Here is a 10,676-nt window from a genome sequence, read left to right as displayed (position 1 = left end):
AATTTTACCTCTACTGACCTTAGAACTCTGGCCACTTCTAATCCAGGGATTTACACCTGGGTCCAGGGTCTTCTACTCTTGATGATCCTGTAATCGTCATCCCTACTGACTCTTCCTCCCTATTCCATAGTTTCTGAAATCTTCCCCCTCTGTGACTCCAACCTGCTGACACTGTAATCTCTTTAATCCCGACTGCATCTTTACTGTCTCTACTACTATCACAGAAAACCTCATTCCTACATGGTCATCTTTTCTCTATCTCAATTTACTTCTTGCCAGTTTATTTGGCGTCTCTTGAGCACAGTCTCTGAATCTCATTGAATAATCACACTGCTTCAATGCCTGAGGAATTTGTCTTTTTTATTTATACACAACAATTTTGGCTTGAAAATCAAAGTTAATATAGGAAATATATTACCTAGTGAAAGGCCATTTTGGATTCATTAAACAAATACAAAAGCATTCAACAAGTGTTAATTGCACATTGCAGTTTTTGAGCATGCAGTGATGTGAGAGAGACAGGTACCAATGCAGGGGTTCTGTTTCCATCACTATTTCAACTTTACATTAGCAGGTCCTTCCAACTCTTTTTTTTTTTTTTTTTTTGAGGTTAAGATTTTATTTACTTGAGAGATAGTGAGTGAAAGCATGAGCATGGGAAGGGTAGAGGGAGAGGGAGAAGCAGACACCCCGCTGAGCAGGGAGCACACAGGGCTCCATGTCAGGACCCTGGGATCAGAACCAAAGCCAAAGGATGACACCCAACCAAATGAGCCACTGAAGTGCCCCGAGGTCTTTCCAGCTCTTACTGAGTCTATTTCCCAGAGGACAAAAGGAAAACTATACTGTTTAAGAATATCTATTTCCTTTAAATTTTCCTGTTCCAGGATTTCTTCTGGAGACATAGGTCATTTTACCTGAAACTGAGAGTATTCTTGAAACCCTTTGGAGAAACAAAGACAATAGAGTCATTACTCCTGTCTCCTAACTCTGAGGATTCTAGTCCTTACTGTAGTTCCGTGTACTGTTTGTTTTCACTGGCTATGGAAGGGTAGACTGTATCTGTAAATGCAAGCCAATGGACACCCATATGTCTGACATAAATTTTCTTCTTTATATCAGGATTCCTTCAGATCATCACCTTTGAGAACATCATGTAAGCCATTTTTTAGAAGGCGTAGGTTTGCAGAATGGCACTTTCTTTCCCCACTCTGGTCCTTGGTTGGCTTCAGAGTGCTCTGCGTTTTCATTTTTATTCTGTTCATGACTCTATGGCTTAAATAATGTGAGAAGTTACAAAGGTGTCTTATCTGGAGATAAGTATTTCCTTACATTTGAATATATTAAAAATTTTCCTTAAAAATATCAAAACCTAAAAACTGTATACTTTTTTATATTGTATTCTTGAAGGAATAGTTTTTTGTTTTTTGTTTTTTTTAAATCATCAAAGGGTTAATCAGATTTGACCTTCTCCACGGCTTTGATTAAAATGGCTCCTTTTACTGGTCATAAATCATGTTCCAAAATCCAGTCATTCTCAGACTTGTATATAGCACTGAGCTGTGAATACCTAACGTCTTGTGAATCTTTTCTTCTCTTTTTTTTTCTTTTCTTTTCCTTTCTTTTCTTTCTTTTTAAACACATGCATTGGCAAGATGCCAGAGAAGAGGAGGCTAATGATCAAATGAGAAAAACAGTTATTTAATTTCTCTTTTCCCTATTTGCTTGATAACATTTCTTGAATTGATGCAGACTTTATTATGGTGAAGTCCCTATTTTATTCTTCTCCAGAAGAGAATATGCCTAAGTATTGCTATGCTCAGGGATCCTAAACTTTCCACTAACATTTTTCCATTTGAGGATTAGTAACTTTTTACTCACAATTTTTTGTGAGGATTTCAGAGGATTCAAAAAAAAAAGGTTATTGATAGCTTACAGTCAAGAGCTGTATATTGGTTGAAATACCCAGATATTTATTCTATAGTAATTTGTAGCAGTCTGCAATGGTTCTGATTTCCTTCTATGAAAATGACTTTCTCTGAGACTTTACATAACAGTCTATATTTCAAAATATAAACATTCTGAATAATCATTTAAAATTTGCAGTGGATACTTTAAATGGATTTTATTTGATTTTATCATGTGTTCATATATTTTAGTAAGTGGTTTTTAAGCCAGAATGAATTGAGGCAAAGAAGAATGAAGTCTTTTCACAGGGAATCTTCAACTCTTGAAATGTTAGTTGACTTATTTTTAGATTTTTCATTTGAAAAAAGGAAAGAATGAGGATTCTTTTTGTGAGGAGAAGGTATGTTAGGATTTTCCAGGTTCCCAAATAGGGACTCTTTTGTTCAGATACTGGGGCTCTTCTGCGGTCATTGAATTTTACTGTTTTTTCAAGTCATCAAGTACATCCTGCTTTTTGATTTGGGCCCATGCATCAGGGATTTTACCTTTGTTTTTAAATTTTTTCTGATATTTTGCTTCTAGGTTTGATCTGAAGTGAGAGACAAACCATTTCCAGTATGGCTGGGTGGATGTGTCTGGGGTGATGCTCCACGTGGCATAGTCTCCTCCTGCCTCTCGATAGTTCTTATGTGGGATTTCCCGGCCATCTCTCAAAATAAAGGAACAATTGCTTGCTACCAGATTAGTACAGTAATCAATAACAAAGTCGTCTGTTTTATAAAAACGCCATCCAGCGACAGCCTGAGGACGGTGGAAGGGAACACTGTGGTCTCCTTCATGTGTAGGGATTGTGTTTGTACAAATTGCTCTACAAAAGGGACACTGTTTCCAGCAGCCACAGAGATGTTCAGAGAGCATTTTCTCAATTTGTGGAACCATTTCTTGTACTGAAACAGTCAAACAGTTCTGTTCTACTCTCTTCATTGTGGGATCCAAAGCTTCACTCATAGCTTCTTTGAGAAACTCAATATCTTTTATCTCCTGGTGTTCAATGCTTATCAGATCTTTTCGTGGGAAGATCAGATTACTCCCCAGTTGATCACAGAACAAATCCAACCACTCAGACACAGTGCTGCTTCTGTCTTTAGCTCTTTTTATGGATTCATGAATAGCAGAGAGGATGGCATTCTTGATATCATCTACACTTATTTTTAAGAAAGTCCTTATTTTTTCACTTCCCTGGTCTGAACAGTATGTTTCAATATGCCTTTTAATGTAATTCCTAAAAAATGATTCTGAATCATGAAGGTAACTCCAGTAATTATCAAAATTTTCTTCTTCAGCCAGAGAGATGAGAATATGTTTCTCCAGGTTAGCCCTGTTTCCATTGAATGCGGGGCAAGTAGATCGTATGTCCCCAGCAATTCTGGGGGCCGTTTTTTCCCATATGGTGTTGGAGACAGCAGGAATGAGTTTCTGCCACAGAAAATCAACAAATGTTTTGACTGAGGTTGCTCCTTGACACGAGATTTTAAAACTCATGAAGAAATCCTCTTTCTTGCTTTCCAGGTAGTTTACCGGATCATTTGCATTCTTGAATGCCCTGTGCATCTCCCTAAAACTTTCGGATGCTTTTTGGAATAAACACAAAGATAAGTCAATTTCATATTTACTTGTAAATGTGTATCTTCCCTCGGTAGGTGCAGATTTCACTTCCTCATCTATTATTCTCAGGATTTCGTGGAAATAACTTGGATCGTAATCATGCCCTTGCTTCTGAATGTTTTCTATCATTTCAGTAAATCTTGAAACAATGCGGTTGGTAGTCATATCTATAGACATTTTATCACAGTCCTCTAATTGCTTTTTAATTATGTAAAATTTCTTGTTCATTTGGACATGTTTGTCATGTTTGACTTGAAACTCTTCTCTGGGTTTTCTCTTTACTTTGTCCACAATATTTGTCTCCTTTTTGAAATACTCCAAAAGGATGTTTTCAGAATCCACATCAATGTTAGGCTCTGTGACTGGAGGGAGAGTTGAGGACACCTCATAGACCCATGTTTCCCAAAGCTGATTGAACTTCTCATGTAGTTGTTCCTCACTCCGTTCTGTGCCTTTTATGGTTAAAGCCAAATTTCGGCTTTTTTCTAATAATTCCTTTTCATAACATGACTTTTTATTGTCCAATTTTTCTTGACTTTTCTTAAAACTAATAAGTTCATTAGCTTTCTTTTGGGTGTCTGAAATAAGTGCCTCTTTAAGCTGTAGTAGCTTATTTTCAAAATTTGCTTTCCACTGAATCAGTATTTCACTATCTCGATCTTCATTAAAATATTTTTCAAGTCCTTGCTTGATGGCTTCATATTTTTCTGTGACTGGAGCCTCAAGTGTGCTTCTTCTGAATGTCTGGATTAGTCCATTCTGAATCTGGTTGATCAGCTGGTTCTGCAAGCCCAGCACATGACTCCTCAGCTCCCAGGTCCAGGAGTTATACATGGTTTCCAGTTTGCTCATGGCCATGACTTCTCGGGTGTTCCTGAAACTGAAAATGAAGTTCTCACACACCAGGGCTCTCCACAAATCTTGAAGTCGAAATTTTATATCTGATATCTTCATGAGGCCTCCCCTACATTCTTGTTTGGCTGTCAGAAGAATTCTGCTTTTCAGTTCCTGGACATTGTGGCTGTAGCGAGGATTGGGAGGGGCCATTGGAGGATTGCCATCCCAGAGGTGAGCAAAGTAGTAGACGTGAGTATTGACATCAAACTTAATGACATCACTAAAGCAGGTCACCTCTGAGCACTGTTCCTGTTCAGCTGCTGTTGCCGCCATTTCATCTAGTCTCTGTTCCAGCCGCCTTCGTCCTTCCATATTTTGTTCTTTAGCTGTAACTTCTCCCACATTCTGATGGACGAAAAGGCAACGTGGGGAGATTTTTACTTGTTTCATCCTCAGAAAGGCTTGGACAACTATTTGTAGAATATCTTGCATTTCTGATGGATTTTCCCCAAAAATATTGACCAGAGTCAAGTTTCCAAGGCCAATAACAAAGGTTGCCAACTCATTGTCATGATTCTGGGATTTGTTGCTGAGTTCTGGGGCCCGAAGTCCTTCTGTGTCCACAACAAGCACAAAGTCAAAGCCAAGTTCCTCTGCGAACGTCTCCTCCACCTTCAGGAGCTGCATGTAGGCTCCCCGGGTACACCTCCCAGCACTGACAGCGAACTGTAGCCCGAAAAGGGCATTCAGCAGGGTGGACTTCCCTGAGCTCTGCAGGCCAAGGACAGAGAGAACAAACAGCCGTTTGTCTCCAAGTTTCTCATAGACCTTGTCAAAAATAGCTGCTGCCCACTTTAGAGGCACATATGAAGCATCCCCATCCATCAGCTCGATAGGAATACCAGATATCATTAGATCTGCAGCAATCTGGGGAAGGGAGAGAAAAAGCGTATCTTTTGTAGGAAAAATTTCTTCCAGAGCTTCATACATCTGGCCTATTTCTCTGAGAATCTGCTCAATTCCCAAGGTGCAGTCACTAATCTCTGCAGAAATAGCTTCTATGTTATTTTGCCACTGTTTCAGGGAGGCATTCTCTGGTACTTTTTGTTTTCCTGTTTGTACCAGGGAGCACAAAGCCTTTTTCTTTTCATTCAGTTTTTCCAAGTGATCTGCAGTCAGATTGTCCAAAAACACACTCAGCCACTGTAAGAAGTAGAGCTTGGTATGAATTTCTGAACGTTTTTGGATAATTTCAAGGACAGAATGCATGAACTCATTGGGAGGAAAGGCTTTGTTCAATTGTTGCCTCCGTATTCTTTGTTTATCGGCCTCGATTTCACTCTTGTGTTGTTCAATGCTCTGATTTCCCTTTTCCCTCAGATGATAGAGTTCTTTGTCCTTCATACACCAAAGATGCCACAGTCGTCCCTGAAGGGGTAGTAATTTTTCCTTCATCTGAGATATCGGCATGTCTCCTAGTAGGGCCATGAGAACCTCTGCCTTCTCTTTGGCTTCCTTGCAGTCACTCTGGTCTTCATCAATAAGAAATCCTTGCTTGCGTGCAATCTGGGCACAGTCCTCTAAGCTAAAAGCAGTGTGAGAGAGCTCTAGCAAATGTGTGATTGTAGTTTTGAGCTCCTCTGTTAATTCTGCCTCATTTCGATTCCTGATCCCAATTCTCACTCTTTGGCCAGAAGTATTGGCCATGGTTTTTTCTTTGTTATCAAACAAACAGATCAAAGGTTTTGATAGCTGACACAGGCCACGGACAAGTTTTCGATTTTCTGTATTGTCATCAGAAGTTGCCATGAGCACCACAATGACGGAAGAGATCTCCTGCAGGAAGGCAAGCTGTTTCTCATGGTCCTTGGCATCTCCATGAAGATTGGTGAAGGCCAAACATTTGTCAAAGCTGTCCTCATCTTCCCCCCCAGGACAATACCAGCAGATTTCTACTACACCCTCCATCAAGAGACAGTCTTTGCTGCTCCCCCGGCAATGTCGATGAAAAAAGATATCATATTTATGTTTACTGAGTAGACAGTTCATGATCTGAGATTTGGAAGCAGAGAAGCCCTTTCCAACTCTAATAAAGGACACAATGGGAGTAGGGACATGACACATCTGCTGATTGTTGTAATTGTTCTTCTCTTTTGATGATTTCCTTGCTTGCTGCCAGCTTCTCCTAATTTGGCTGAGAGACCAGAGAGAGAATTCAATCTGAGAATTGCAGGGATTAGGTACAAGCAGTGGGAGGGCAAACTGACAAATGGCAAGTTTGGTCAGAATATATTGTCTGGCATAATTATCTGTACAGTGAAGAACTGCCATCTGAATATCCATGGGGTGAATGTGGGACCTTGGATGAGTGGCTGAAGGGTTAGCGGGACTATCACTCTCTTCAAATATGTCTTCATATGGATCAAAAGCCTCACTTTTCTGATTTGAGGCACTTGGGTAGACTTGGTTCTGTGTGTTTCCATCATCTTTGAAGACCAGGTATCTCAGCCCATAATCCAGCATTAGTAGCTTCTGCAGGAAGTAGAAGGGAAGCTCCTGCTCAGAGCTGGGCTGGGTGTTGTACACAGAAGTCTTGTGGATCAGGTGGAAGGTAGCTCTGCTCATCCTTTTTGGGTAGTAGTGTTCCAGGCCTAGACGCTGGAGTAATTCTAAGAAGGCTTCATTTTCTATGGCCTGCAATTTGTTGCTTTCACTATCATGTGGTTTGTGAGGTGCTTCCTTTTCAGGGAAGATACTTTGCAAATGTTTTCTCACATCACCTATTTGCAATGAAGACATGGTGGCTTCATAATTCCCATCAATGAGCAATCTTAAGTCTTTCTCTAGGTTTTCCCAATCATGATGTGCTCCAGGTTTGGTGAGGACATGTTCAATTTCTTTAGACAAGGATTGTCCCATGTGCTGTCTTAGAATTGTCAAGCGTTGTGTTTTCTCCTTTGGAGAAAGAGCTGTAACTCCAACAGTGGCTGTCAGACCTGTGAGCAGCAGGAATGCCTGAGCCCTGTAGCTGCAAATATTTTTGAGCTTCTGGTATTTATCATGGGCAGTTTGCATTTCCTGCAGCAGGAAGTTCAGCTCCTCACATCCCAGAAGATACTGAAAAGTATTGTTTACCATGCGATAACCTGCACCCACTGCAACGGATAGTAACAAGAGCCGTATGTCTGCCTGCTCTGTTTCTCGCAGGTAATTCAAGAAGCATCGTAGAGACTGGCTGACCTCATAAGTAGCCTTTCTTTGTGCTTCTTCCACTATTTCTGGGGTCTCAGGTTTGGCCTTTGCTTCCATGAAGTCATTTTTGGTTTCTGTCAAGATTTTAATTAATTCAGAAAATTCAGAGATGTTGACGTGCTTCTGCTCTGGCTCTGATGAGAAGATCCATTGCATGATGGATTGAGCCTGAGGAAAGTTTGTCACACTATAAATGTGAGGATCCAAAAGGCTGCGTAACTGAGATTTAATAAATTCTGTTTTATAACTGGAAGATCTTTTGCAAAAGTTGACAGTGTTTACCAGAAAATTCTGTAGGTCCCCATCTGTGAGGCATATGTTAATCCAAGTGTCATAAGATTGTGTTTTTTGACTCAACATTTGCATGAAATCTATCAGTTTTTTAAGCTGTTCTTCAGGATCAGATGCCTCCCAGGATTTCACACCCTCTAGGAAAACCCTAGCCTCCTTCACAATACTGAGTAATTCCTCTCCACTCTGGATCTGGGTAGTCAGGCCAGTCAGAGCAGTATAGCATTCTATCAGGAAGTCAGCTACCTGAAATGGATTCTTAAAATCACTTCTGTGGCTGGAGAGGATGATGTCCCAAATGGGCACCAGTTGAATTCCCCGGTCAATGACACACCAGGTTTGATTACTGGCAACTAGGCCAGCTTTCCACTGGAAAAGGCCATTTGCTTCTGGTGGGCCACCTGTCTGGGCCACAGATAACTGGATTTGTGTTTGGAGATTTTGGAAGTTTGTGCTCTGAGAGTTCATTTTTGAATGAGAGTCTGTCACATCTACACCTGCAGCAACTTGCATTCCAAAGCCACTGTAGCTGCCCCTGACATAAATATCCAGGGCTTCTGCTGACTGCTGTTTCACTTCTGCCAGTTGCTCACTTTGGAAACCCTCTGAAATGGCTTTCCACCAGTAGATTCCTCCCAGGTGCAGAGGGCCCTGATTAGCATGAGAACCAAACCTATTGAAGAAGGCCTCTGTCCTGGACTTCAGTAAGAGGAGTCTGTGTGGGCCTGTACACTGACCCAGAAGGTCTTCAATGCATTTCAATTCCTGCAGAGCAGCCTTGGATAACTGGAGCTGATCAATGCGAAAGTGGCAGGAAGCCAGTGGGATATAGCTGAACTTGGTTGAGCAAAAGTAAGTGTGCTCAGCATGTGATTGTTGGGTTTTCTTAGATTCTGAACGTTTGCTGTCATCTACACTCGCTTCCAGGCTAAATCCCCAACCTTCACCTTTGGCTGCAGTAGTTGCACTGAAGCCTAGCTTCTCTATAGCCTGGGTGAACGTGGCTTCTGCTTGAGAAGATGTAAACTCCTTTGTTTCCATCCGTGTGCCCTGCTCAGGGCCAAAGAGTGAGAACTCGTTCGGGACACTGAGTAGCTCCTCTCTTCTCTCTATCAGACCCCTTTGGTCGCTGGTTTTGTAAATTCCCTGCAGGGCCAACCCTCCAGATGCCCATCTCACCAGATCTCTATCTGGGAGATTTTGCCTGTGAGAGAGTGTTCCCTCCTCGAGGTTGAGTTGTTTCTGAATGTTTTCCATGACTTCTTTTAGGGACTTTTGGGGAGGTGGCCAGTATTCTTCAGGGATCTCCATTGCCTGCCTCAGCTCTGCCTCTCTTTGCCTCACTGCTTCATCCTGTTGCTGCCTCCCTTCTGACAGCAAGTCTCTTAGCTCCTGCAGTGCCTGCTCTGCCTGCTTCTGCATTTTCTTTCTCACTTCCAACTGAGACTTCTGTGACTCTGAAAGACTATTTGAGCGTGACAGTTTAAGAAGCTTCTCCAGGGCTCTTTCCTCCCACGAATGTCGTGCTAGGGATTTGAGGTTTTGGAGGTCTTTTCCTTCTAGGTGTTGTAAGGCCTGGGCACAGGTCACACCCAGTTGTTCCTGCAGCTTGGGCAACCAGTACTCAAGTGCCAGTCCTACTTCTGTCAGCATCTCTTGGAGATCATGCCTTCTTTTGCCTCTGAGCAGGGGCTCATCAGGGGTGGAATTTGCTGTGGCCATGGCTGTGGAAGAAAATTACTCAGTTAGCCTGTGTCATGATCTTAGGAAGTATCAACCATGTTCAGCCATATGTCCAGAACGGTGAGTGTACTAAAGATGCAAGTCTTGGAACCTTTTTCATGTCCTCCTTGCATTGTTCCAACAGATATATTCTGCTAACACTGCTTCTTAATATATATTTTTTGAAAGACAGCTTTGTGGGTATTCTCAACATAAATTGTTTTAGTTACCAGGGTGAGTTGCAACTTAATACTCTGGCTTTTGGCATTTCCTGTTACACAGAATTTGTTGCATGGAGAGCATTAAACTAAGGGTTGGATTTGGAAATATGTATGAGTTTGATAGCTTAATGTTTGTTTAAAAAACAAGAGCAACCACAAAAAAGGAATGAAATCTTGCCATTTGCCAGGATGTAGATGGAGCTAGAGTATGATGCTAAGCAAAATAATTCAGTTGAGAAAGACAAATATCATATATGATTTCACTGAGATGTGAAATTTAAGAAATGAAACAGATGAACATGGTGGGGAAGTGCGGAAAGAGAGGCAAGCCAGAAGACAGACTCCTACCTTCTACCTACAGAAAAACTGAGGAAAACTGGAGGGGAGGTAGATGGGCAGACGTGTTAAATGGGTGATGGAGATTAGGGAGGGAGCTTGTGATAAGCACTGGGCACTGTAGGTATGATGAGCCACTAAATTCTATACCTGAAACTAATTATACTATATGTTAACTAATTGGAATTTAAATAAAAATTGGAAACAAAAAATATTTGCTAGCAAATAGAAACCAAAAACCATCAAACAAGAGTGGTACTGCCAATCATATTTCTGTTAGTTTCTGTCAAATCTGTGTTGAGTGGTTTCTTTCTGTCTTTCTGTCACTTATTCTTAAGCCATTTCATGATATTTATTTACTCTCCTGTCCTTTGAAATGCACTTGTAGGGGTTCTTGGGGAACTCAGTCCACTGAGTGTCTGTCTTTGGCTCAGCTTATGATCT

General features: G+C 41.3%; 1 protein-coding gene across 1 annotated transcript; it reads right to left on the bottom strand.

The window, feature by feature from the left end:
• Nucleotides 1–346: 346 nt before the first annotated feature.
• On the bottom strand, nucleotides 347–9,675 carry LOC308351469 (interferon-induced very large GTPase 1-like; the record flags this gene model as incomplete). Its single annotated transcript, XM_080817123.1, has 1 exon — nucleotides 347–9,675. The coding sequence occupies one exon, from the start codon at nucleotides 9,673–9,675 to the stop codon at nucleotides 2,386–2,388; it is 7,290 nt and encodes a 2,429-aa protein (XP_080673249.1). The 3' UTR covers nucleotides 347–2,385.
• Between the last annotated feature and the right edge of the window lie 1,001 nt (nucleotides 9,676–10,676).

The sequence above is a fragment of the Martes martes genome (genome assembly GCF_963455335.1).
Source record: "Martes martes genome assembly, chromosome: 10".
Lineage (NCBI taxonomy): Eukaryota > Metazoa > Chordata > Mammalia > Carnivora > Mustelidae > Martes > Martes martes.
This window is presented reverse-complemented; position numbering and strand designations above follow the sequence as displayed.